Source organism: Chelonoidis abingdonii, chromosome 20 (genome assembly GCF_003597395.2).
Source record: "Chelonoidis abingdonii isolate Lonesome George chromosome 20, CheloAbing_2.0, whole genome shotgun sequence".
NCBI lineage: Eukaryota > Metazoa > Chordata > Testudines > Testudinidae > Chelonoidis > Chelonoidis abingdonii.
This window is the reverse complement of record NC_133788.1, coordinates 354,621-382,497: the sequence shown is the minus strand read 5'-3', so window position 1 is coordinate 382,497 and position 27,877 is coordinate 354,621. Positions and strand designations below refer to the sequence as shown.

The 27,877-nt window shown below is 48.7% G+C and overlaps 1 protein-coding gene across 4 annotated transcripts; it reads right to left on the bottom strand.

Moving 5' to 3' along the window:
• Positions 1–81: 81 nt before the first annotated feature.
• MKS1 (MKS transition zone complex subunit 1) lies at positions 82–27,877 on the bottom strand. 4 transcript variants are annotated; one of them, XM_075074014.1, is made up of 18 exons: positions 27,680–27,877; positions 27,343–27,461; positions 25,723–25,787; positions 22,027–22,182; positions 21,283–21,380; positions 20,847–20,975; positions 20,413–20,517; positions 19,882–19,990; positions 16,324–16,380; positions 14,080–14,122; positions 13,140–13,202; positions 11,279–11,349; positions 10,830–10,899; positions 10,416–10,523; positions 9,594–9,727; positions 8,720–8,802; positions 8,544–8,641; positions 82–1,421 (listed from the first exon to the last, which is right to left on the bottom strand). In XM_075074014.1, exons 1-18 carry the CDS (start codon positions 27,814–27,816, stop codon positions 1,324–1,326), a joined length of 1,743 nt encoding a protein of 580 aa, XP_074930115.1. In that variant the 5' UTR covers positions 27,817–27,877; the 3' UTR covers positions 82–1,323. The 4 variants fall into 4 exon arrangements, with proteins under 4 accessions (XP_074930115.1, XP_074930116.1, XP_032625821.1 ...); XM_075074015.1 differs by having other exon boundaries at positions 27,724–27,869; XM_032769930.2 differs by lacking the exon at positions 13,140–13,202 and having other exon boundaries at positions 27,724–27,869.

The following is a 27,877-nucleotide window of genomic DNA, read 5'->3' as shown; positions in this document are numbered from 1 at the left end:
TCATGTTTCTGGCTGGCTTACATGTATAACCCGTAGGCAGCAGCACTGCACCTGAGAAATGATCCAGTCATAAGGCTCAGGTGGAGAGAATCAATTTTAGTAGCAGCAGACCTGGTTTCTACAAAGAACTGTAACACTGCCAACAACTAGCATTTCTCAAGGACCTGCCTGCTTACTCATTCAGTTAAGCAGAACTTCTTCCACAATGACCCCATCCCGTGATCTCCAACATCATCCCCCTTCTCACGGTAGGAAAGAGAACTTATCAGGTCAGTTACTAATATAGCCCAGAGATTTGCTGCTTGATCAATCACTATAGAAATAACAAGTGCTCGGACATCCAGTCTCGGATGGTTTTACAGCCTTGCTGACTTCGGCAACAAATCTCTAGCTATGGCCAGCAATGAGTGCTGCTGGTAAAGAGAACTGCCATGTGGCCAGGAAAACGGATTCCTGAAGTGTGGTCGGAACCATTCAGGCTAGAATTAACTCCTAGTAATTTGATCAAACATCCATTTCTCTCGCACAGCCCCCACTGCACATGTGCAGCAGGCAGGATCGCAGGGTGTGTGACATGATTCTGACAGTGCCGGGATGCCACTGCCCATCAGCATTCTGCATGCATGCTCTCACCTTGGCTGGGCATCTGTGCTCCTACTGTAACCCCAGCACTCACAGAGAGAGGCCTCCAGCTTTCCACCTTATGGGTCTGGAAGGAGGGGATTGCTGGTACCAAACCCTGGGGGTGGCTGGAAAGGAATGAGAGGGGCTTGCTTCTGTCTATCTTTGGTAATATATGAAACTTCTTTTAGGCACTAACCAGAGGAAACAGGGTGTTACCAAAGCCAGGGCCTGAGTGCCTCTCCCAGACTTTGGGAGGCTCTCTGAACCCCTCGGTGAGCAAGTGAAATCCAGAGCTTTACCTCGGACCAAACATGTATGGAGCGCTCTAAAACAGTGCTTGGACATCAGCACCAGCGTCAGCCTAGCAACTCGTTACCCTGTCATGCAGGGACCCAGGCAGTGCTGGGCACATCCAGCTTTTTGGTGGGAAGTGGCTCTGGCTCCAGTTTGGAGCACCAGATGGGATCCTGAGGCAGACATCACCTCAAAGGGAAGATGCCCCTTTACTGGGGCCAGGAGGGATGCAAGAGGAGAGTATGGGGGCTGGGCATTCTAGAGACGCTGACAACTGCAGTGGGAGGCACTTGCAAAGCCTAAAGGGGCTGGAGGTGAAACTCTTGCTGCACAAGGTGTCTTTAGAAGAGAGGCTGCTGTGCCCAGCCAGGCCCAGTGCCAGCAGAGCCGCTGGGAGCACAATGCTCATGGCTGCTGCACGGTGGAGGCAGAGGTGCTGATCAGGTCCTGAGGGAGGCTCTCCCGTGCTTCCTGCATCCGGCGCCGTGCTCTCTGGAATGCCTCTGCAACACAGCATCCAAGAATGGGCTCAGGACCCACTGACACTCCTGCTAATGCAGTCTGTCAGGGGAGGGGAGGGATGGGGGCCTGTCTGGCTAACACGGTTGCGCTCTCTCTCTCTCGCTGGCTATGACAAACTCTCCCATCCACGAAGCATGAGACCCTGGCTGCTCTCTTGAAATTCCTTCCCCTCCAGCCATGACTCTACACTGCAGCACCCCACAGCCAGCCTGCACAATATAAATGCCAACTACTTATTTGTAACTGGTGTCCTTTGAGGTGGATTTGACATTCACATTCTTGGAACTTGTGTGGACCAGTGCAGCATGAACGTAGAACCTTCTGGTAGCAGTGCCTGTTAGGGTGCCCACGGGCCCCTCCCCGCTGCAGTGCTCAAGTGCACTCTGAGAAAATAGGTATAAAAGGGCATAGTGCCCGTTGCCACCTCAGTTCCTTCCACTGCTGATTCAGAATACCAAGATACTGAAATTTGGACTCCACAGTAGTGGGGAATGTGAATATGCAGAATCCATCTAGAACAACTCTGGTTTCAAGTAAGTAATCTTCCTTTCTTCTTTGAGTGTCCTCTGCATATTCCCACTCTTGGGATAGTTTGGTAAGCAGTACAGTAGATTTGAAGGAGGGATGTGGAGTCTTAATTAAACAGAGACTGAAGAACCACTCTAATGAGCATCAGAACCGGGAGCCAAATTCAATGCATAATGTGTTGTCAAAGTCTTCCATGTAGCAGCTTTGCATATTTCAGTAAGAGGAATATGTTAGGCAAATGCCATAGTTGCAGCCACAGCTCTAGAAGAATGAGCTCTAAGTGGATCAGGCCTAGGAGACAGACCCTCTACAACACTGTTCAATACACTGGCTAACCCATCTAGATAGGGTCTGGGATGAAATGGCCTTACTCTTGCAGTTTATTTTATATGAAATAAACCAACTAGAAGAGGACCTAAAGCTTTTAATTCTATGCAGATCTGATCCTGAAGCAGCAGATGATACGGCTGAGGTAGGGATCTGAGATACATAAAGAGGTGATTAATTCTTTCTTAGTAAACTCACTGGGTCTTATTCGCTGGAGATCCTGCTTGCTGGGGATCCTCCTGACTCAATGTCCCATTTCAGTTACTTCTTGGGAGAGCAATGCAATATGAATAGTCATCTGTCTTGGATGGTGTACACACAACAATTCTGAATCTTGGCAGGGGTTAGACTGATAGAATCATAGAATATTAGGGTTGGAAGAGACCTCAGGAGGTCATCTAGTCCAATTCCCTGCTTAAAACAGGACCAACACCAACTAAATCATCCCAGCCAGGGCTTTGTCAAGATGGGTCTTAAAAACCTCTAAGGAAGGAGATTCCAACACCTCCCTAGGGAACCCATTCCAGTGCTTCACCACCCTCCTAGTGAAATAGCGTTTCCTAATATCCAACCTAGACCTCCCCCACTGCAACTTGAGACCATTGCTTCTTGTTCTATCATCTGCCACCCCTGAGAACAGCCTAGCTCCATCCTCTTTGGAACCCCCCTTCAGGTGGTTGAAGGCTGCTATTAAATCCCCCCCTCGCTCTTCTCTTCTGCAGACTAAATAACCCCAGTTCTCTCAGCCTCTCCTCGTAAGTCACGTGCCCCAGCCTCCTAATCATTTTCATTGCCCTGCGCTGGACTCTCTCCAATTTGTCCACATCATTTCTGTAGTGGGGGACCCAAAACTGGATGCAATACTGCAGATGTGGCCTCACCAGTACCAAATAGAGGGGAATAATCACATCACTCAAATCTGCTGGCAATGCTCCTACTAATAAAGCCCAATATGCCGTTGGCCTTCTTGGGAAGAAGGGTTCATTGCTGATTCATATCCAACTTCTTGTCCAATGTAATTCCCAAGTCCTTTTCTGCAGAACTTTTTCTTAGCCAGTCAGTCCCCAGCCTGTAGTGGATTATGGGATTCTTTCTTCCTAAGTGCAGGACTTTGCACTTGTCCTTGTTGAACCTCATCAGATTTCTTTTGTCCCAATCCTCCAATTTGTTTAGGTCACTCTGGACCCTATCCCTACCCTCCAGCATAGCTACACAGCTGAAAATTTGCTGAGAGTGCAATAAATCTCATGATCCAAATCATTAATAAAGATGTTGAACTAAACTGGCCCCAGGACCAACCTCTGGGGCACTCCGCTTGATATCAGTTACCAACTAGATATCGAGCCGTTGATCACTACCCGATGAGCCGGACAATCTAGCCAGCTTTCTATCCACCTTATAGTCCATTCATCCAATGCAAGACACTAAACAAGCCAAACTGAGTGAACAAAGCCTGTCCACCGTAGATTTGCTGTTAACCTTGTGTCTTCTGCTAATTCATCTATGGGATAAAACAAAGGAATTCATGCTAGTAGTAAACGCTTTAAAGATGTGGGACATACCTGACTTGTGGAAGAAACTGTTGTACATTCTAGGGATGGTGACAAGACAGTCCCACAAGCATGTTACTTTTCAGCCTATATCTGTAAGCAGACTGAAAGCTTAGCACAGCAGCAAAAGCATAACAGGCCCCTGCTGCTGTGTAGAAGGGGAAACTGAGGCACACCACCTCATGGCATTGGTGGCTAAATGCCAAGACACTGCCATTTTAACAGATATTGCTGTCTGCGTTCTGTTAACAGTACTATATCCCAACCTGTTTTCAGGCATCTGGGGACCAGGAACCCCAAAACTGGCTAGGATCCTTTGGAGTGACATCATATGGTTTAAAGGTACTGAAAAGGTGTGTGATCAAAGACAAAACAGGGATTTTACACGTACTGCCTCCAACATGGCAGTTAGCTCAGGAGGAGAGTGTGATGGTGCCCCCCACAAGGCTTTACTGAAATATGTTTATGAATATATATATATGACATAACTGGAATATGTTCTATGCTACATATGCCACGTGACATATCTATGTAAAGGTTATGATCTGCTGAATCTATTAATCCTATTTGTATGCATGTGTCATTGTTGTATTCGAAGTTATGAATACTGGCCGTGTATTGGCTTGATTTCTAAATAACCTTAGTAGAGGATTTGGACAGTTCCTGGAGAAAGGAATTTGCAAAGTTAAGTGCCCTGTCAAGAAGTACTTAAGGAACAATGCATCTTGGAATGCTCCAATCCATGTAAGTAGTCTACCTGGAGACATTCAAGATACCATGGGGGCAATGGCTTCTGCCTGTAAAAACTGTGAGTCATGCATGGAGATGTGACTTGTCCAGTTGATTCCAGAACTCCATCCTGGAGCTGGACTTTGCATAGGAGAGAGGAGGGGGTCTCCACACACAAGAGAAAGTCTGTTTAAACCCCTGGGAGACCCCTCCATAGGGTCTTCAGCTGGCTAAAGAGAGACCTCCCTATCCCCAAAGATACAGTACCTGAAAGAAACTGGAACAAAGGGCAACAATTATAGGGGGTGTGAGTGACTGCTGAACCCAGACTAGGAGGAGATTAGTCTGTAAAAGGAAGCTTACTGGAACTGGGGAGGTTTTTATCTGTATTCAGTTTGATTAGACATAGATTTGTGTGTTTTATTTTATTTTGCTTGGTAATTCACTGTGTTCTGTCTGTTACCACTTGGAACCACTTAAATCTTACTTTCTGTATTTAATAAAATCACTTTTTACTTATTAACCCACAGTATGTATTAATACTTGGGGGGGGGGGACAGCTGTGCATCTCTCTATCAGTGTTATAGAGGGCAAACAATTTATGAGTTTACCCTGTATAAAATGGATTTATTTGGGATTTGGACCTCATTGGGAGTTAGGCATCTGAGTGCTAAAGACAGGAACATGTCTGTAAGCTGCTTCCAGTTAAGTCTGCAGCTGTTAGGGGACATGGTTCAGACCTTGCAGCAGGCTAGTGGGTCTGGCTTAAACCAGGCAGGGCACTGATGTCCTAAGCTGCTAGGGCAGGAAAGCAGGGGCAGAAGTAGTCTTGGCACATCAGTTGACAATTTACAGGGGTTTTCTGTGATCCAACCCGTCACACATACTTTAACTTGCTGGCAAGAATACTGTGGGAGACCCTATCAAAAGCTTTGCTAAAGTCAAGATACATCACATCCACCGAGCCAATTATCTCATCATAGAAGGCAATCAGGTTGGTCAGGCATGACTTGCCCTTGGTGAATCCATGTTGACTGTTCCTGGTCAACTTCCTCTCCTCCAAACGCTTCAAAATGGATTCCTTGAGGACCTGGCTCCATGATTTTGCCAGGGACTGAAGTGAGACCTCTTTCTTCCCTTTTTTAAATATGGGCACTATGTTTGCCTTTTTCCAATCATCACAAATTTTCCAGAGATAATGGCCAATGGCTCTTCAATCTCATCAGCCAACTCCCTCCCGCACCCTTGGATGCATTAGATCTGGACCATTGACTTATGCATGTCCAACTTTTCTAAATAGTCCGTAACCTGTTCTTTCACTACTGCAGGCTGCTCATCTCCTTCGCATCCTGTGTTACCCAGTGCAGCAGTCTGGGATCTGACCTTGTCTGTGAAGACTAAGGCAAAAAAAAAAAAAACCAAAAAAAAAAACAAACCATTGAGTACTTCAGCTTTTTCCACATCATCTGTCATTATGTTGCCTCCCTCATTCAGTAAGGGTTCCACGCTTTCCCTGACCTTCTTGTTGCTAAAATACCTGTAGAAACCTTCTTGTTACCCTTCACATCCCTTCAAATCCCCCCTCACTCTTCTCTTCTTCTGACTAAACAACACCAGTTCCCTCAGCCTCTCCTTCTAAGTCATGTGCCCCAGCCCCTTAATCGTTTTCAAGGCCATCTGCTCCAATTTGTCCACATCCCCCTTTTGTAGTGCGGGAACCAAAACTGGACAGAATACTCCAGGTGTGGCCTCACCAGTGTCAAATAGAGGGGAATAATCACTTCCTTCAATCTGCTGGCAATGCTCCTACTAATACAGCCCAATATGCCGTTGGCCTTCTTGGCAACAAGGGCCCACTGCTGACTCATATCCAGCTTCTCATCCATTGTAATCCCCAGGTCCTTTTCTGCAGAACTGCTGCTTAGCCAGCTGGTCCCCAGCCTGTAGCGGTGCCTGGGATTCTTCCTTCCTAAGTGCACAACTCTGCACTTGTCCTTGTTACTGGAACAACAAACTCATTGTTGGAATAACAGAAACTTGGTGGGGCAGTTCCATGACTGGAGCACTGTTATGGATGGGTATAAACTGTTCAGGAAGGACTGCTGGGGTCTGTAGCAGGGTGCTGGTGCAAAGCCACCTAATTAGCCCCTGCTCAGCCAGCCCCAATCAGGGGAAATAGATTGGGGCTGGGGAGAAGCCTGGTGCCTGGCCTTTAGAACTGGCTGCACCTGTGGGCCTGAGGCTTCAAGGGCTATAAAGGCTGGCAGCCAGAGGAAGGGGGAATGGCCAGGGGAAGGTCAGTCTCCAGGCTGAGGGCAGACTCTGTGCAGGAGAGGAGATTATCAGACCTACAAGCTCTGTACATAGCATAATACTGGTGGTGGGGGAACACTGTGTAAATAACGCCACAGGCGCTGCATAACTAGACGCCTCTCTGAGCTTTACTGGGGCAACTGTGCCTCAGGAAGAGGGGCGGGCAGAGGACTTGTCACAAGGCCCCTTCTAACTCTATTATGCTATGAATACAGCTGGATCTGAGAGAAGATACAGGTCTGAGTGATTCTGTGTTGTGATTCTGATCGTATGCTGTTGAGCTGCCTTGCTTGGATCCGATGGTCTTTTCTTCAGGTTTGAGTCACTGGAACAATCCAGAGATTAACATTGGTAGGTCTCAGATCCACATGTGAATGGTCTGAAGACCTACCTGACGCATGCTTAAATTTAGTCTCTCTTTTCCTGGGGACCGAAATAGTAGGTTCTTGTAAGTCATCTGAATACTTTGGTGGTCTGTCTGGTAGTGGCCCCAAGGGAGGTCTTAGAAGTTTTGGAGCCAGGTCTGAGGACTGGGGTCCAGTAAGATCAGTCAGCCTGGAACTGAACCTCAACATCAAGGCCAAAGACTTTGTTGTTGCCATTTTCTTAGATCCGGATGTATTCAGTGCTGATTCCAGTCTCCTAGCCTTATTTTCGGATCCTTTAGAACAATCGGATCCAAGAGGTTGACAAGGCCTCTTTGTAATAGAAGAGCCTGAAGTCTATTTTGTTTCTCATTGCAGGTCCAAAGTGTGAATGAGCCACAGGTAGCACAACATGTTGGGGAATGATTCTTCCCTCAGCATTTTACACAATGAACGTGTGCATCAGATGCCAGGAAGACCACTGGCAAGACACGCAGCGTTTGAACCCATGTTTCTTCATGCTAGGGTCCACCATATTGAAAATATATAAAGATTTTATCTAACTAACCTAAACTGTAATATAATTTACTCAAACTACTAGTGATAAAAACTAACACCATTAGCTTAGATAAACTGTATAATTATGAGCACTAACAGTCTATGAACCTAGGAGACCCAAAGAGGTTCACGTCCTTTTGCTGCTGTGGTTGGATGGAGGAGAACTGAGGTGGCAATGAATGTCACTCTCCTTTTATACCCATACTCTCAGCGCATGCTTGAACGGGGGGGAGGGCACATGGGCGCCCTAATGGGCACTGCTATCAGAAAGTGCTACTTCCTGTCTTGCTGCACCCTCGGCGGAAGTTCCAAGATTGGGAATATAGAGGACACTTGAACAGCCATTCTCAGCACTGGGGGTTCTATCTGCTCCACTTCATCAGGGAGCAGCGAACCTCCTCTTGGGAGCTGGTGTCAAAGTAGTTAGTCATGCTGGGTCCCAGGTGCTGGTGGGCCCTGGATAGACAATTCACTAGCTTTGCTAGCCCAGACAGAAACTCCATCCTGCCATTTGCTTGACATTTCTTCGCCATTTCCAGCAACTCCCTGTCTCATGGTTTAACCTCTGCCCTGCTGGAGTCAGGCACAAGGAGTTTGCAGGGAGGAGGGAAGATGCATGGGGTGGGGTGTCAGAGGGATTCTTGAGGAATGACAGCTTCTCCACTCCCTATGCAGGGAGCAAGCTGAGCTAGGGGTTCTCCACATGGCCGAGAGTGACAGGAAAGAGCCTTACCCAGGACGCTGTAGAGAGAGTTCTGCTGGCTGAAGCCCCCGAGCCGGTCCAGCACACTCTGCATGCGCTTCCTCAGGGCACTGGACTCCAGGAAGGCTCTGCACAGAAGCACAAACATCAGGTCAGGACTGGGCAGGAGCCGCTGGCACACAAACTGGAGGTGAGGCAGCACTTACTTGGACTGCTGCAGGCAGTGGAGCCGGAACGTGACGCTCCCTGTTGTCTCTGTGCGGAAACCAAAGCGGCTCAGGCACTCTCCCTGTGGGGAACGCACAAGTCAGAGCAGCCCCTGTCTGCAGTCAGCAGTGCCAGGCTGACCTGCAGAAAGAGTGAGCATGGCCCCTGCAAGAGGGGGAAGCGACAGGGTGGGTGCATGGAGTCTCCTTTCCCTGCAGCAAGGCACAAGCACTGAGGCCAGGCACCCCCGAGTGGTGCTGAGAAGGGCACACAGAGCTCCAGGCGATGCTGGGGCAGGGCTTGCTGCTTAGGGCTTGTTAGGGGGCTGACCATGCAGTGGGGGTGGAAGGCTTCACTCACTCCTCTTTGGGGGCTGTCCTGAATCCAGCCTCCTACTGAGCCCACTTTGTCTGTTCCCCCACAAACTGCTGTAAGTCTCCAGAGCACATGGGCATCCTGCCTGCCTCTCCCCACAATGAGTCCCATCTCCAGGGAGCAAGCTCAGCTACAGCACAGCTCCATTTCTCAAGGGGAATTGCACCTGCTTTTCTACACAGGCAAGGGACTTCAGTGCTAGGGAAAGGAAAGATGCTGGATCAACAGCCACTCTACAGAGAGCAAGCCCAGAATGTGCCAGGGCAGTGCAAGCCCCCTACAGACACCCCATGGTAATGCGCCCAGGGCATGGTTCAGTCTCCATAGCCCATTTGATCCTGTTCAGACAGCCAACAAAGAGGCTAGTTCTCATGAGGGTTCTGGCGATGCCCACTAGGCAGCAGGCTGGAATCTGGCCCAAGTCACCCCAAGGGTTTCCTGTGAGAGGAGCAGAATCTGACTCAGAGCAAGTGGCACAAGCCCCGAGGCTGAACTCACCTTGAAGATTCCTGGCACCCTGACGTAGGTCATGTCCTCCAGTTCAGGGGACCCACCAATGAAAAACCTCCTCAGCTCAGAGACCGTCCCTAGCTCAGTGGGTCGCCAGGTGGGGGCTGTCAGGGTGTGGAACCCTGTTCCAGAAGGATGAGGCCAGTTAGAGAGGTATGTCCACAAACCCACTGAGAATCACAGGGGAGGAAGGTAGAAAGGACAAATGTCCACCGATTCCCTCCCCTCACAAACGGGCTAGAATGGATGTGAGACAGACCTCCCCATCCTGCTCTCGTGCAACTAACAATGGAGATACCACATGTGACAGAGCCTACCCTTGCCCCCCATGCACACAAAGCTAACAATGGAGATACCACATGCACTCAACACAGGCCCCTCAGATCAAGCCAAGCTTTGCATTTTCCGGAGTAGAACAGTTACATTTCCCTGTTCAACATGAGGGGAATGCCCTGTGTTTCTGTAGGGCCTTCTGCCCACAGGCCTCAGAGCTTGTGGTAAACAGCCCCCGGTAGGGTAGGGAAGGGTAACTCCCCTTGTATGGGGGCAGGGGTGAGTAACAGAAGTATTTTATCAGGGCTGGCTGCCTGACTTTACCAAGGGAACGGCCAGACAAAACAAAGGTCACCACTGCCTATTGCTCCCCAGCAGCAGCACGGCATGGGACACGCCCACCTGACTCCTTCTCACTGTTTCATAGAAGGCCCACTGTGCCCCCTCACTGCATAGTGGGGGAAATCCTTTCCTAGTGCCTGATGATCAGGCTGAGCCCCAGGCTGAAGAGGAGCTGGCCACCTGGAGAGGTTTTACCTGGAGCTGCTGGCAGCACCACAGAGCCATAACCTTCAACACGATACCTCTGCCAATAATCCAGCGAGAGAACCTCAAAATAGATCACAGGCCACTGTGGGACAGAGCCTAAAAGGAGGGAGACCAATGTCATAAACGAGCCAACGAGAGCTCTGCTGGCCACTGAGGACCTCATTAGCAGGAATGTCCCATCCCTTCATATTCCCTGGTGTTGGAAGCAACTAATTTGTCAGATGCCCCAGGTCCATGTGGCACGGGGACAATGTTTGCCAGATACAGAATTTTGCTCCTTTGCTCCTCTCTGGGTGAGGGAGAACCTAGGTGCAGGGCTGTCTGCGTCAGGCTGTGCAGTGCCTATAGTGTAATGCCCTGAGCAGATTCTGGCAAACAAGGCCCAGGCAGCAAGGGACTTACCTTCTGACTCATCCTCTTGGGTGAAAAACATCTCCAGAGTAAAGGGGTAGGAGAAGTATGCCACATTGTCCTGGGAAAGAGGAACAAGAATGAGATGAGAGGGCAGAGATCAGACCCTGGGCAGGGTCACCGGCATCATGCGGCACATGGCAAAGGCTTGAGGGAACCAACTGTGTGGGGTGAGGATCCTGCTGGGGAGTGACCCCTGGCCAAGATCAGTCACACAGAGGGCATTCAATGTGCTTCCAACCCTGCAGAAGCCACAATATAATGCCAGGCCTGAGACCTCTATCCCACTGAGCTGTATGAGGAACCCCCGTAACACCTCCCACTGTAACACTCAACACACGGAGCCAAAATGGGCACACAGAGCTCCTCACAAGCAGTACGAAGCCCCACCAGCCTTCAAAACCACACCACCAAAAGAAGTGCCCTATTTTGCCCCTTACCCTGCCCAGGATCTTGGTGGCACAGGTCTGCGTCACCCCAGAGAGCTGCTGGAATGCTGGGCTCGACCAACCTGGCAGAAGAAGAAGAGGCTGTGAGGGAAATGACTAGTGCTGTAAGAAAAGCAGGGTGGGCTGTCCTGGAGCAGCCAAGAGTGTTAGTCCTCTCTCACTGAGCTCCCCTTAGGCACTTCGCTACCCTCTTGCCTTTCTAGCTGCATTTCCTGGGAGAGCCCATGAACTGGGAAAGCCAAGGGTTTAAAAACAGGGGCAGACAAACTAACTCACTAACACTGATCAAAGCCTGTTGGGCAGGCTGCAGAGTGATGCAGCACAAAGCTGAGAGCATCCTGCAAACACGACTCCAACCCACAGTGACCCTAGGGCCAGTGGCCTGCCTCTCTCAGCCTCAGGAAACTAGGACTGATGGCTCAGTGTTACTGCAGCACATGGAAATTGGACACCACCAGGCAGCGAGATTCGAGTGGGGCCCAGTGCTGATGGGGACGAGGCATCAAGTTCTGCTCTCTACAGAGAAGGGGCTCAGGGAGCCTGAAGGACCACAACACTGCAAAGGGAAGAGTAAGGGTAATCCACTGATCAGCGTATGTTACACATCCTTGTGACCCAGGGACACCGTGGGGCTGACTGGCCAAGAGCATAAGGGGTGCATGGGGTTTTAAAGGGCTCACCTGGGTCTAACATCTGTATAATACCTAGCTAAAAGGAGGCATGTAAGGTCTTCACTGAGAACCTGTAGCCCGCTGGTCATCATAATCACTGCAAAATGTTTGTAAGGATGTTATTTAAAAAGCTGTGTGTCTATGCTGAAAACTATGCTTTAAGATAGGTAAGTTAAGCAGGTCAATCACAAGGTGATAAAACAGTTCTGGTCAGGCAAGGGGTAGTACACACTTATCTCCCTGGTTGTTCATTGTGCATCTAACAGCATAAGTCTATTTGTACACAGAACCAACTGCTAAGTCAAGAGATCACAACCTACAGGCAGAACACACAGCAGCAGGGTGTCCTGTTTACAATTAAGATGAAAGAAATAGTCTGGTACATCAGGACAGTGCAGAGACACACACGGTATCCTTCACTGAGGAGGCAAGCTGAGAGCATGACTTGTTTCAAGAAAATTGAATCACAGCCCGCCTGGCTGAAAAATGTTGATGAGCAATTCTAAGACATAACAGTACCTAGTTAAGTAAGTCCAGATTCCAGAATGTGTGTTATGATTTTATTTTACTTGTACCCATTTGTTTCTAATATTTCTACTTGCTATCACTTAAATCTCTATGCTTTGTTAAATAAACTTTTACTTGTTTTCACTATACCCATATTGAAGTGCTGTGTGTTAAACAGAGCAGTGAACTGACGGGAAACTGCCATGCTAGTGTGCATTGCTTCTTTGGGAGCAACAGATCTGTGAATCCTGAGAGTGAGTAGGACTAGGGGCTGGTCACTTCAGGAGAATGCTTGATGGAGTTGGGGGTTGCTAACCTGGAGAGAGAGAGAGAGCAAGACTGGCAGACCTGGAGGAAACTGCTTGTGTTGGTAAACTGTCCCCCAACAGGCACAGATAACGCTTCTTCACACTAAAGGCAGGTGGTAGTGAGCTGGCTTACAACCCTAGGTACCCCCAGATGCATCAAGCTTGGCTCAAGCCATAGAGACTCATGCTCTGAAAGTGTCTGGTTCAATCCCTGGTGCCAGCCAAGATGGTGGCCAAAAATTGCTTGCTTGCTGCTATGCTTGCTTTTGGGAAGGACTGATCTGGTGGACCCTATAGCAGGGTAGAGTTCGTAATTCTGCAGTGTTGCAGGGACACTGGCTCAGAAACCAGACCACGGCTACTCACGGCTGGGCAGCTCCAGGAAGAAATGAACATAGAGATGGTCATACCCGTAGCCCTGGGCTGAAACTGAGAAGACAAGACAATGACAATGGGGTCTCCTAACCGCAGCCCAAGCCCTCCAGAATTCCCCATTTGCACAGGCTGGGACAGTCCTATAGAGGGTTCCCAAAGGTCCCAGTAAGGAAAGATGAATGCAGGTGGTGGGGACAAGCCAGGGTCTTCTCAAAGGGGGCTTCCTTATATGAAACATAGACTATCAGGGTTAGAAGGGACCTCAGGAGGTCATCTAGTCCAACCCCCTGCTCAAAGCAGGACCAATCCCCAACTAAATCATCCCAGCCAGGGCTTTGTCAAGCCTGACAATAAAAACCTATAAGGAAGGAGATTCAACCACCTCAAAAGGTAACCCATTCCAGTGCTTCACCCCCCTCCTGGTGAAAAAGTTTTTCCTAATATCCAACCTAAACCTCCTCCACTGCAACTTGAGACCATTACTTCTTGTTCTGTCATCTGGTACCACTGAGAACAGTCTAGATCCATCCTCTTTGGAACCCCCTTTCAAGTAGTTGAGAGTAGCTATCAAATCCTGGTGGGGAGAGGTGTTGACTGCAACATCTCTCCCCACCAGCAGCATACTAGTCTTGGAGGTTCTATCCTCAGTTCTATTCGTTGCTATGGTCTCCATTACTGCCGTCGCACACCTACATGTCTGCTTGGGATGGCTAAAGGCATCCTCCAATGTGCAAGTACTTCTCCTGGGATTAGTCAGCAGAGATGTGGGTCACTGGCAGGGAATCAGCTCACATCCTTTCCAGTGGACAAAGCACTTCTGACCTAGACTGAACTGTAGACCTTAGTCCCCAGGTCTCTACTGAGTGCAGAGCCTTACATGACAGCAGGCTGGCCCCTTACCAGAGTGAGAGAGTCTGTAACAGGCACTCACCTATCTCTCCATTCACAAATAGCCGAAGTGCACCAGGGAGAGTCTGTGACAGAGAGAACAGAATGGTAAGAAGATCAGCAATAGCTGATTGATCACTGTGCGTTCACTTCCCTAAAGGGCCCTGCCCTAAGCCAGAGCATCACTGCAGGACACTTCACAGTCATTTACACTAAAAGCCCCAGCCAGGGAATTCTCTCTGCTGGTCATAAGATGACAAGACTCCCTGGGGGAGTGTCCTGGCTTCCCACAGAATCCAGCCAAGATTTTCAAAAGTGACTAGCCAATCTGAGTGCCCACCTCAACATCCCTTGCTAAAACCAGGCCCATTACAGCATCTCAAGCTGGTCCCAGTCACTAGCACTCAGGAAATCCTAGCTCTTGTCCCTTCCACTCAAGCCTGCCTGTAAAAAAAGCGTTAGAAGTTTTGTTGAAACAGAGAAAACACTTGGTTCCCGCTCAGCTCAAACACTTGCCACCTCCCTGGGGCTGAGACCAAGCAGAAGAGATTCCAAAAATCTGAGCAACAAACATGAGACTGAAAATAGGGGCTTTGATTAGAACATCCTGGGCTCTAGCTGAGCCTTCCACAGCTCTGAAAAGGCAGTGGCAGCTGATCCCCAGAACAAAGTGGTGCTCCTTTTCTCTCTCAGAATCTAATTCCAAGGCCTACAAAGAGTGCAGTCCCACAGAGACTACAACTCTCAGTAAGCAGTGGGGTGTTTGGATCCTGGCAGCTTTGTCTCAGACCAAGGCATGCTGGACTGGTAGTCTCTGCAGGCAAAGTATCCATATTAAAGACAAGGGCTGCTACAATCAACTTCACTTCATGCAAGTCAGCAGGCAGGCATCACAGCACTGCTAGTTGTCAGCATGCTGCCCAAGCCAGGCAATCTTTGGATGCCATGCTAAGATCTGGAGAAAATTCAGATATAATGTCTGTGCCTCTTCAGCCATCACTGTAACCAATGGCATGTCCTCACTAGAAATGTAAATCAACCTATGTTAAGTCAACTTACAACCACAGCAGTAATTAATGTGGTGGTTCATGTCCACACTACCCTCCCTCTGTTGGTGGTGCACGTCCTCACCAGGAGCACATCTGTCTGACCAAACAGGGGCAGTGTAGGGGGCTGAGAACCTGGGCTCTCAGCTTCCCACTGGGAGCCCAGCTGCCCACCGGGCTCCCAGCTCCCTGCCAGCTGTCCCCTCCCCACCACTCAGCTCCCTGCCTCCCCCTGGGAGCCCAGCTGCCCCTCACCTGCTCTGGATTCCCTGCTCCTGGCTGTCTGGACTCTTGCTCTGCACTCCCTGCCGGAAGCCTGGCTGCCAGATGCCTGGGCTCTTGGCTCCATGCTCCCCGCCTGCAGACCAAGTGCCTGCCATCCTCCCAGTGGGGAGCCTCAGTACAGCAGCAACCAGGGAGCCAAGACCCAAAGGCAGCCCGGCTCCAAGCAGGGGGCCTAAGCAGCAGCCCTACTGGGAGCGTGGAGCCCAGAGGCTGGGAGAGGTCCAGGCTATAGTTGGAGCCCAGATAAGGCTTCTTCACACTAAAGGCAGGTGGTAGTGAGCTCAGCTTTCTTGTCAATTTCACAGCTCCAGCATGACACAAAAATGACAGCCAACGGCCAATGTAAGTAACTCTCAGTGTCTATACCAGGGATAGGCAAACCTATGGCATGGGTGCCGAAGGTGGCATGCGAGCTGATTTTCAGTGGCACTCACCAGTCCAGGGGGCTCTGCATTTTAATTTAATTTTAAATGATTCTTAAACATTTTATAAACCTTATTTACTTTACATACAACAATAGTTTAGTTATATATTATAGACTTATAGAAAGAGACCTTCTAAAAATGTTTAATTTAAGGTTTCTCATGCCAGTAATACATTTTGAGTGAATAAATGAAGATTCGGCACACCACTTCTGAAAAGTTGCCGACCCCTGGTCTATACAGATATTGTGTTTCCCTAATGACACCAACAAAAGCCCTACACACCTCATGGAGGTAGAGTTATGATGTCAGTGTACAAGAGGGCACTTACATCAGTGAGAGCAAGGCTGTAGTGTGGACACTGACATAATTAGATCAATGTAAGCTGTCTTACATCGACCCAGCTCTGTAGGGTAGACCAGGGCCAAGACTGCCCCAGGAGACTTGGAGTCACCATTCTCCAAAAGCAATTTATTAACAATTCTGGCCTCAGATCACTGATGAATTCGTATTCTTACCGCACCTGTTACTCACCATCTCAAAGTCTGAGCCAACAAGGCTGTTGAGATATTCCTTGTGCCGACTATACAACTAAAGAAAAAGAGTGGATTAGAAAAAGGTCCATCATGAAGCAGTCATTTCAACTTCCAAACATGTTACAGAGAACAGCCCCAAACTAGGAGACATATGAGGAACATGGCTCAAGACGTCCAGGACGCAGATAAAGAAAACCAGTGCCAGTGCTGCAGAAGTGTCTGTAAAGGTGACAGAGTTCCTCAGCTGGGTGCATCCCATGTGGGAACAAGTGACAGGGTGAAGAAACCTACAACAACCCAGTGTTTTTAGAGACCTGGGAAGTCAGCTAGAGATGGGCTGGATGTGTGAACTTCTCCGCTTTCTCGTGCCTGACAATAGGTCATCTGATACAAGTGCAGATGGCGTGGAAAGACATTTCAGATTCTTGGCATATTGGAATCTCTCCTGCAGTGAGACATGTCTCTTGAATTACAGTCTATGTTAGCAGATGGGGCACCAACCCCTGTGCGCAAACAGCAAGGCTGATTATCAGGCAGGCTACCAATTAGGTGAGGAAAAGAGAAAGGAGCAAGCGAACAGGACCAGCAAACGGGGGAGTTTTGTGCTCAGACTTTTGGGAAACTGGCAGATTACTACATCTCTGCTACCATTTGGAAATAGACTATGGCTCACATGTACATAAATTTTTACCTGCTTTAATCTCTCAATAACTCTCATTACTTTTTCTTAGACAATAAACCTTAAGTTAGTTTACTAAAGAATTGGCTAACAGCGTTGTTTTTGGTGGAGGATGCCAATCGATGTGGGTGAGTGAGTGGTCTCATAGGACTGGAATATTTGTGATTTTTTTGTGTAAGTGTCCATCTATCACGTAGTCCAGCTTGCCTAGGTGGCAAGATAGACTAGAGGGTCTACAGGGACTGTCTGTGACTCCATTATAACACTGCTGTGGTATTTTGAGAATGCACATTTTGTACTGAGTTGGTGAAACATACCACCTGCTTTTCATAGTTTGCCCTGAGGTAGGCACGCATGGTCATGAGTCTCCAGACAGTGTGACAAGGAGTATGGAACAGCTTCCATACGAGGAGAAATGAAAAAGACAGACTGTTCAGCTTGGAAAAGAGACAACAAAGTGGGGAATATGACAGACGCCTATAAAATCAAGAGTGGTGTGGAGAAAGAGAACAAAGAAGTGTTTTGATACGGTCACCTACAGTATTCTTGCCAGCAAGTTAAAAAAGTATGGATTGGATGAATGGACTATAAGGTGAGTAGAAACCTGACTAGATTGTCAGGCTCAACGGGTAGTGATCAATGGCTCCATGTCTAGTTGGCAGCCGGTATCAAGCGGAGTGCCCATGGGGTCGGTCCTGGGGCCGGTTTTGTTCAATATCTTTATTAATTATCTGGATGATGGGCTTAATTTCACCCTCAGCAAGTTCGCAGATGACACTAAACTGGGGGGGGAGAGGTAGATACACTGGAAGGTAGAGATAGGGTTCAGAGTGACCTAGACAAATTAGAGGATTGGGCCAAAGGAAATCTGATGAGGTTCAACAAGAATAAGTGCAGAGTCCTGCACTTAGGAAGAAAGAATCCCATGCACTGCTACAGACTTGGGACTGACTGGCTAAGCAGCAGTTCTGCAGAAAAAGACCTGGGATTACATTGGATGAGAAGCTGGATATGAGTCAGCAGTGTGCCCTTGTTGCCAAGAAGGCCAACGGCATATTAGGCTGTATTAGTAAGAGCACTGCCAGCAGATCAACGGAAGTGATTATTCCCCTCTATTTGGCACTGGTGACTGAGGCCACATCTGGGGTATTGCATCCAGTTTTGGTCCCCTCACTACAGAAGGGATGTGAAGAAATTGGAGAGAGAGTCCAGTGGAGGAAAATGATTAGGGGGCTGGGGCACATGACTTATGAGGAGAAGCTGAGGGAACTGTGATTACTTAGTCTACAGAAGAAAGGCGGGGAGGGGGGAATTTGACAGCAGCCTTCAACTACCTGAAGGGGGTTCCATAGAGGATAGAATTAGGCTGTTCTCAGTGGTGGCAGATGACAGAACAAGAAGCAATGGTCTCAAGTTGCAGTGGGGGGAGATCTAGGTTGGATATTAGGAAACACTATTTCACTAGAAGGGTGGTGAAGCACTGGAATTGTTTACTTAGGGAGGTGGTGAACTCTCCATCCTCAGAGGTTTTTAAGGCCCGGCTTGACAAAGCCTTGGCTGGGATGATTTAGTTGGTCCTACTGAAAGCAGGGGACTGGACTAGATGACCCCCTGAGGTATCTTCCAACCCTAATATTCTATGATTCTAAGTGTTATTTACCCCTTCACATAACCCAAGAACCAGGGGTCACTCAATGAATTAGTAGTGAGCAGGTTTAAAATAAACTGAAGGAAATACTTCTTCACACAACACACCGTCAACCTGTAGCACTCATTGCCAGTGGATGAGGTGAAGGCCAAAAGTATAACTGGTTCAAAAAAGTTCAAGATAAGTTCCTAGTGGACAGGTTCATAAATGGCTATTAGCCAAGATGACCAGGGATGCAACACCTGGCTCCACATGTTCCTAAATCTCCCATAAGCTGGGACTGGACAATAGGGGATGGATCATTCAACATTGCCCTGTTCTGTTCATTTCCTCTGACGCACCTGGCACAGGCCACTGTCAGAAGACAGGATACTGGGCTAGAAGGACAATTGGTCTGACCCAGTATGGGCATTCTTGTTCTTAATATTTACATAATAATGCAGAGGCGGAAGTTAATCTGAAACTCAAAATTAAGAATAAGAGTTCAAATAAAACATTTATGCACTTAAACATCTACACACACATGCAAGCAGCACAAAAACTCTGCAAATGGAAAGAATGACCCAACACTTATATGAGATTGGTGCGCAGAAGAGGGCTAATTTAGCTGGATAAGAGGTTGAGGAAAGCAGCAGGAAGAGCGCGTAAAGGTTGCATCAGCTGCCTAGAGTGCAGGAACATGTCCACCATTTGTAACTCTAGTTTGCAACCTAGGTGTTTTCTTAGCTCCTCAGTTACTACTGCACCCCAAGACAGCAGCAGTCCTGGGAGGGATTTCCCCATCTGTGCTCTGCTAGAAGAACATCCTTTCCTTCCAGATACAGGAGTCTACTATGGTCCAGGCCTTACTCCCATCCAGACTGGCCTGAGGCAATGGGCTCCACAGCAAAACCATTCAGAAAATGAAGCTAGTGCAAATGTGCCTGCCTGCTTATCAAGCTGTGTCAAACCACAAGAGCTGAGCTTGGGGGCCTTCAGTAGGCATCTCAGTGCAACTCGGTGCTCGATTTAGCCTAGCTTAAGATCTGGCTACCTGAGAGGCCAGCTCTCAGTGTTACAGTCAGCACAGTTAGTCAGCGAGGGGCTTGATCTGGAGCTGCCTCCATTTAAATAGGAGAGAGTTAGTGGCAGAGTGTTTTCTGGGAAGGTCTCTCCACTTCAGAACAGTTGTGATGGGATCAGTCTCTTGAACTGAGTCCCCAAGGGCCTTAGTCAAAGCTGATCCTTACATCTCTGAACATGCGTTGCTCCCGCTCCTCCTCCTCTTGTTGCACCTGGGCTGAGGCATTCTCAACGGTGTACCTCCACAGCTCCCGCTTCTCACCATCCAGCTCAATCCTGCACAACCCCAAAGCACCATGGGCAAGATTCAGAACAGGACAGGCAGTGCCCACAGCAGCTATACTCCCCTAAGGCTGAGCTGGCGGCCCCAGGAGCAGCCATGTCCCACCATTCACACTCCTGAGGGTTTGCCCAGCAGCAAGGGATCATTAAGGTAACTCCCAGGATGTCCCTGCTCCTACATTTCCTACATGCCCATGGAGGTGACTGCCTGCTTAAGAGGCTCAGCAGATCCCATGATGTATAAGAGAGGAGCATGCTATGATCCTGCCTGAGTTCTGGAGCCCATGCTTCCCGTTCTAGGTGCTAGGCTGCAGGGTCCCCTATTCCACAGTATACAAGGTAACCCTGGGAAAAGTAATTTAAGCCCCTCTGCACCAATCCCACCTGCAGCACTAGCCCCACACTGCTTTGCTCACCTGTAAGCACCTTTAGTGCTCGTGAAATCAGGTTTCACTGTGATCACCCCATTGCCATCCACCTTGACTGTGCAAAGTACACGTTCATACTCCCTGTGGCCGAGCCTGAGGGGAGAGACCATAAAACAGACACCCAGTCTGAACAGAGTCCATGCGCACCAGCTGCCAGTGGACTTATGGCCCTGCCTGTGCATGTGGGGGAGGGGAAACAAACCCAGCCATACCCCCACTGATCAGAGTAAGAAGGTTGAGGTGGGGGGACAAGTACAACATTTCCCACTGAAATAAGGTATTGGAGCGACAGCAGCTGGAACTGCTGCTGATCCCAGAATTCCCCTCCTAGGACTGGTGCCAGGGGAATGTGGTTTCATAAGGGAGGGGGAGAGCAGGGGTTTCCCATCTAGGAGACCAGGTTACTCCAAGTCTTTACTTACATCCCATATGGTCCCAAGTCTCCCATGATATACATGGTCTGAACAGGGGTGTTGATGACATGGTTATTCTTAATAAATTCTTCTGAGGGCTTCCAGGTGATGATGCGGGACTTCAAAACACTTCCTTCCCTGCCAAGGAAGCCACAGAACAGTATTATCCATGGTCTACAAAGCTGCCAGGTACAAAACCCCACAGTGCCAGTGCAATACAGCCCCAACATAGACAATAACATGCACGGTGGGATCCACATGCTGGAGCGCCAGAACAAGGAGCCACAATCCCAGGCTCCGGAAGCCAGACCCTTGGGGGCATGCATGCTGGAATCCACACTGCCAGCTTCCCTGGGCTCCGGTACTCAAACCCCCCAGGCACCACTTGCATTAGTGAGTTCTGAGACAGGGCTGAAGTGAGCTCTGAGCTCTTCTTTGCACTCACGTTGGTCTGAGGTCCTGTCTTCTTCTCCTTAAATTGGCCATCCTCTCTGCCAGGAAGGATGGCACCTCCTGCTCTGAGCTGGTCACTTTCTGACAGCGCTGGAAGAGAGGGCAGGGAGTGGAATTATTACAGTTATAGAAAGAGCCTCTCCTTCCCCTTGGAAAGGCAGGAGCATTCACACCACAAGCGATTTTTCCTTCCTAGCTGCAGACAGACCTGACTTCAGTCCTGGAACAGGCACATACATGTGTGCACAGCCACATACGTGTGCACAGCCACACATGCACAATACGCACCCTTCTCAGCTGATCCAAAGTCAAAGTGAATGTGGGAAGGCCTCTAAGGGGAAAGCCCAGTTCCTGGGCTTAGCCTTCAAAGTGCTACTGATCCATCCTACGTTCTCTGAACAGGGCACATTTGAGACTCTACATGTTATGGCAGCTGCCATTATAACAGGGAACAAACAGTGGAGTTTGGACTCTTGACAGCTCTGTCCAGACTTTCAACATGCACCTTTCTGAAAGGCCCAGAACTCGGCCTGGAGTTGGGGCAGTGGCTGGAGGTGTCTTGCATGAAAATATATTCTGCTGCCCTGGAGCTGGCCTCTCAGGGTACTCAACTTCAGTTTCTTGAGCCCACCACCTGGTGAATGTATCCCTCTTCCCTACAGACTGCAGACCTGGCCATGTGGAGAGCTACCACTGCACAGACAACAGCAGCTTAGGCACAAGTAAGGACAGATACCTCCTCCAGGTTGGTGAATCGGTCATGGTCTGTGTAGGTGAAGATGCGGTAATTCTTCCGGCCTCCTGACTTCTCCAGCTTCAGGATTTCCTGGTGGTACTGCCTGTCCAAGGGGGTCTGACAGGCTGACTCATGTTGGTACAGATCCACCTCAAACTGAGACCAGCACAGAGAAAGCATAAGGGCTGCTTTGGCATAAAACATATCACAGAGATCAGAGATAGGAAGGGCCTTTAGGCTGGGATTCTTAAAGGATCCTCAGGGAGCTAAGTTCCTTTTAAAATCATACCCTCCAGCCTTACTTCCAACCTAGTCAGAGATTCATAGATCCCAAGACCAGAAGGGTCCACTGGGATCACCTGACCTGACCTCCGGCACAACATAGGCCAGAGATCTTCTCCAAATAATTCCTGTTTGAACTACAGCATACCTAGTCCATCCCTCAGGGGATGACGTGACTAATAGATTTCTAGATTCCAAGACCAGAAGGGACCATCTAGTCTGATGTCCTGTGTAACATGGGCCAGAGAGCTGCCCCACAATAACGCCTAGAGCAGAGCTTTGAGAAAAAACACGGAATTTTGATTTAAAAATTGTCAGCGATGGAGAATCCACAATCCTTGGTGAATTGTTCCAGTGGTTAATGACCCTCACTGTTAAACATGAACACCTTATGTCCAGTCTGAATTTGTCTTGGTTCAACTTCCAGCCACTGGATCATGTTATACCCTTCTCTGCTAGAGTGAAGAGCCCATTATTGTCTGTTCTTCATGAAGGTACTTATAGACTATAAAAAGTCAGCCCTTAGCTTTCTCTTTGTTAGACAACATAAATTGAGCTCCTTGGTCTATCACTATAAGGAATGTTTTCTAATCATTTTTTGTGGCTCTTCTCTGATCCCTCTCCAATTTACTAACATTCTTCCTGAACTGTGGACACCAGCACTGGACACAGTACGCCAGTAGCAGTCGCACCAGTGTCAAATACAGAGATAGAAGAACTTCTCTACTCCTACTCGAGATTCCTGTTAATGCATCCAAGGATCTCATTATCCCTGTTGGCCAAAACATTGCACCGGGAGCTTAAGTTCAGCTGATTATCTACCTTCACCCCCAAATCTTTTTCAGAGTCATTGCTTCCTGGCTAGAGTTCCCTATCCTGCAAGTGTAGACTACATTCTGTGTTCTCTAGATGTATACATTTATGTTTACCTGCATTAAAACATACATTGTTTGTTTGTGCCCAGCTTACCAAGCAGTCCTCTTTACTATTTATAACTCCCCCAATTTGAGTGTCATCTGCAAACTTTGCAGTGATCATTTTGTTTTCTTCCACATCACTGATAAAGGCATTAAATAGTGTGTGCCTGGGGTCACACACAATCAGTGACAGAAATAGGAACAAAACCCACTTAGTATCTCTAGCTCACAGTCTTGACCTTTAGAATATTAGGGTTGGAAGAGACCTCAGGAGGTATCTAGTCCAATCCCCTGCTCAAAGCAGGACCAACACCAACTAAATCATCCCAGCCAAGGCTTTGTCAACCCAGGCCTTAAAGACCTCTAAGGATGGAGATTCCACCACCTCCCTAGATAACCCATCCCAGTGCTTCACCATCCTCTTAGTGAAATAGTGTTTCTTAATATCCAGCCTAAACCTTCCCCACTGCAACTTGAAACCATTGCTCCTTGTTCTGTCATCTGCCACCACTGAGAACAGCCAAGCTCCATCCCCTTCAGGTAGTTGAAGGCTGCTATCAAATCCCCCCTCACTCTTCTCTTCTGGAGACTAAATAACCCCAGTTCCTCCGTCCCCTTTAACTCCCTGTTACATGTCCACTCCCTCCTGGGCTTGATCTGGTTTCATTTTTAGTGTGTACCCAAGGACACAGCATCCCCTACTCCCCTGGGGTGTGATTTCACAGTGTGACACACCTCCCTGCCAGGTAGTGATGCTCTCCATTTAGCCTCCATTTTCCCTGTCATGGTTTCATCCTGTCGCTCCTAGTTATGTGCCCATGGGTTTTGTTTGTTTGTTTGTTTTTGAGGGGGGTGTCCTTTCAAATATTATATTGGGAGTACTTGAGGCCCGATACTGCAGATATATATGAGTAAGCTGACTCATGCAGGGCATCCCATTGACATCAGTGGGACTACTTGCTTGAGTAAAGCCGCTCATACGTGTTTGCGGGATTGTCCCTTGGGTGAGTTTGGTGCTTTACTCTCTGAAATCAGATAGGGTGCACAAAATCTCTATAATATTACACTGGGGACATCCTACAGCTGGAAAGTAAAGATTAAGTTGGAGTCTGTAGTGGGGTGGTCACCCTAGTCCAGTCAGAAAGGGGGTTAAAAGCAGCCAAGGGAGGCTGCTTGGGTAATCAATTAGGGCACAGCTGACCCTGATAAAAGGGCAGGCTGAGAGAGTGGGAGAGAGATTCTTGGTCCAGCTCGGGAGCAGAGAGGACCAAGCTGCCTGGGAGAGCAACCAGGGTACCTAGGGCAGGCAGAGTTGAGGAGCCAGTGCTCTGCTACAGAGCCCTTTTAATAAAACACAGCACCAAACAGGATGAGATCAGTATGGAATGTAAGAGTTACACAGCATTCGGTTAACATTCAAGGGAATTCACTGCAGCTAAATATGTAAAATGAGAGTGGTCACTTCTTGTACTAATTGCAAGGAAACACTAAAGATTTTCTGTACACATTGACATGTTTTCATGGAAATCAAACTACATTTTTATTGTTTTGCTTCTTCAAAAAAAATCTATTTTACCTCTAAATAACACACAGAATCATAGAATATCAGGGCTGGAAGGGACCTCAGGGAGATCATCTAGTCCAACCCCCTTGCTCAAAGTAGGACCAACCCCTGGACAGATTTTTGCCCCAGATCCCTAAGTGGTCCCCTCAAGGATTGAACTCACAACCTTGGGTTTAGCAGACCAATGCTCAAACCACTGAACTATCCCTTCCGCCATGTGCCAGAGTGATCATGTTTGATGCTTTTAATGTGATACTGGAGCAATTAGTTTGTGCGTTCTCTTTTTTTTTTTTTTTTTTAAACACAAGACTTAAGCCCTAAATCTGCAAATATTTTTTTTTTTTTTTTTTTTAAACACAAGACTTAAGCCCTAAATCTGCAAATATTTATACATATGACTACCAAAGGACACAGCTCATTGTTTGTTACACACCAGTGGACCACTCAAGTGTGTAAAGCTACTCACATGCATAACTGTTTGTTTGTAGGATTAGGATTTAAGATTGCTGTGGTAACTATGGGGCCATAGACTGCTATTCCCGGAGCTAGATCCGGGACAGTAACCATAGTGCTGTTTCTCTCTCTCGGTTCAGAGTCACTTCCACAGCTTTTACATGTACCCTCCACTCATCCCTTACAGACATGGACGAGATGGCACAGGGAACTAGCTGGGATAATTCTAGATCAGAAACATGGTCCATCTCCTCCTCGTGTTTTGAGGCTGCAGTGGCCACATGAGAGGTTAGAGAACACAGACCCCTCCTGAACTGCAGCAACGAGTGTCATATCTAACTGGAACGGGTCCTCCACTCCTTTTTGGGACCTGGAGATGAAGCCAGGGCCCCTTGCACTAGTGCCAATAGGGAACTATACTACGCAGCTAGAAAATTCTGAGGATTATTTGCCACTCAAGGCAACCTTTGACCTACTCACCTGGCTGAAGAGTTTTTCTTGCCAGCCAATTACTGCCTCTTCTTCATCATCAGGACAATAGCCACCTGAAAGACAAGAGGGTGCTGGTCACTTCTTCACACCTGTGCCTCTTCCCCCCCAGCAAAGAGCACTGTGGAGCACAACAGTCCTCCCAGCATCCTCTCTTCTGTTTCAACGGCAGGACCTGTAATCCAGAAGCTAGCTGTACTGCTAGACATGGGATTTCCAAGTCACCTGCACCTAATGAACAAGAAACTTGATACTCAGCTTCCTGCTGGCCTTTGAGAGGGATGGTGCAACTATTAACATCAATGGCACCAGTAGGGGGCAAAAAAAACTTAGATAATATTTTTACTTCAAGGTCCCAGAGACACAGACAAGGTTTTCATCTTGAGGCTAAAAGACCAAAAACATCAAGACACTTGATCACGGCCTTGGATAAGCCAAGAGACTACTCACACTTGATCTGAGCTCATAGAGCACCACCAACCGATCCCAGGAGTGGGGAATGATTGAGGGGACTAGATCTGAAAGGAAAGAGTAGAAGTGACACAGACAGAGTCTTTCTTTAGCTGTGTCACAAACACTAGCTTAGATCATCAGTTCTCAAGCTACAGGCCACTGAGAACTAAGTAGTTACTGGACTGGCTCCTTCTCCTCTTTGCCAGATGCATTAAAGAAGCTACAGATGCAAATCTTTACAAATCCTGGCCTAATATTTTTCCAGGTAAGCAATTGTTGTAGCTACAATAGGGATGTTAAGAGATAGCAGATGGGGGTGGGTAGAAAGCTGGTTGACAGCGGATGATAGGGAAAGTGTCCCCATGGTTCATGCTGTTGGAATAACTAAGTTAGGGGTTCCTAAACACTTCAAGAGAATTTACTGTTCCTCATTTATGCTTTGCTTTCTACAGGTCTCTGGGTTGAGAAGTAGAAACCAGCCGGGGGTTTCACTTCACATCCACTCAATGAGCATTAGCAATCAAAAAAGCTAACAATGTTAGGAACCATTAAGAAAGGGATAAGACAGAAAATATCATTGTGCCCCTATATAAATTCATGGTACGCCCACATCTTGAATTCTGTGTGCAGTTCTAGTTGCCCCATCTCAAAAAGATATACTAGAAGTGGAAAAGGTATAGAGACGGGCAAAATGACTAGGGGTATGGAACAGCTTCCATATGACAAGAAATTTAAAAGACTAGGAGTTTTCAGCTTGGAAAAGAATCGACTAAGGGGAAATATGACAGAGCTCTATAAAGTGGTGTGGTGAAAATGAATAAGGAAGTGTTATTTACTCCATCACATATCACAAGGACCAGGGGGCACCTAATTAACCTAACAGGCGGCAGGTTTAAAATAAATACACACACCATGTGTGGAACTTGTTACCCGGAGATGTTGGGAAGGCCAAACTTATAAGGGAGCTCTGAAAAGAATCAGACTTCTCCTTCACGAATTGATCTATCAGTGGCTATTAGCCAAGATGGTCAGGGATGCAACCCCATCTTCAGCCTCTGACTTCCTGGGCTCCTACCCAGGGGCAGAAACCAGAGCTGGCCACTGTGAGGCCTTGCAGGTGGGGGAGCTCGGAGCAGACATTGGCCGGGAGCCACCTACTTGCAGCTGGGTGCGACCTGAAGGTGGCCAAGCGGACGAGCTCCTTCCCCTGCCGGCCGGCGGGCTGCTGCAGCTGCTGCAGGAGGAGGCTGGCGGAAGCGACCCGCTGGACGCGAACCCTGGCAGGGGAGAGGAGGAGGCAGGAGTCACCCGCTTGGCCAGGGGAGCGGAGGGGGCGGCTCGTGCCTGCTGCTGGCGGGGAGCGGGGCCGCCTGCCCCGGGGGAGAAGCGCCCGGGGGCGGGGGCGACAGGAGCGCCTGCTTGGACGCCCCAGGAACCGACCGCGGGGGCCAGGGCTCGGCCGGCCGGGCCGGGCGCGGGGCCGGGTCCCTAACACTCTCCCCACCAGCCCACCGCGCGCTGGCGGGGCCGGGCCTGAACCTGGATGCGCAGGTCCTCACTAAGGGAGTCCCGGGAGCGATACAAAAAATAGGACGCCCCGCCGGCGTCCGCGCTGCGGCCCAGCTCCTCCATGGGCCCCACCGCCCGCCCGCCAGCCCCTCCTGCGCGGCCGAGTCACCATGGAGACGGGCGG

Coding starts and splice junctions, on each gene's coding strand:
- MKS1 (XM_075074014.1), bottom strand. CDS start 27,816: ATGGAGGAGCTGGGCCGCAGCGCGGACGCCGGCGGGGCGTCCTATTTT. Junction 20,518..20,846: donor GACTTGGGACCATATGGGAT/GTAAGTAAAGAC, acceptor CTCTCCCCTCAG/GCTCGGCCACAGGGAGTATG. Junction 1,422..8,543: donor CTCTCTCTACAGCGTCCTGG/GTAAGGCTCTTT, acceptor GCTGTGTTGCAG/AGGCATTCCAGAGAGCACGG.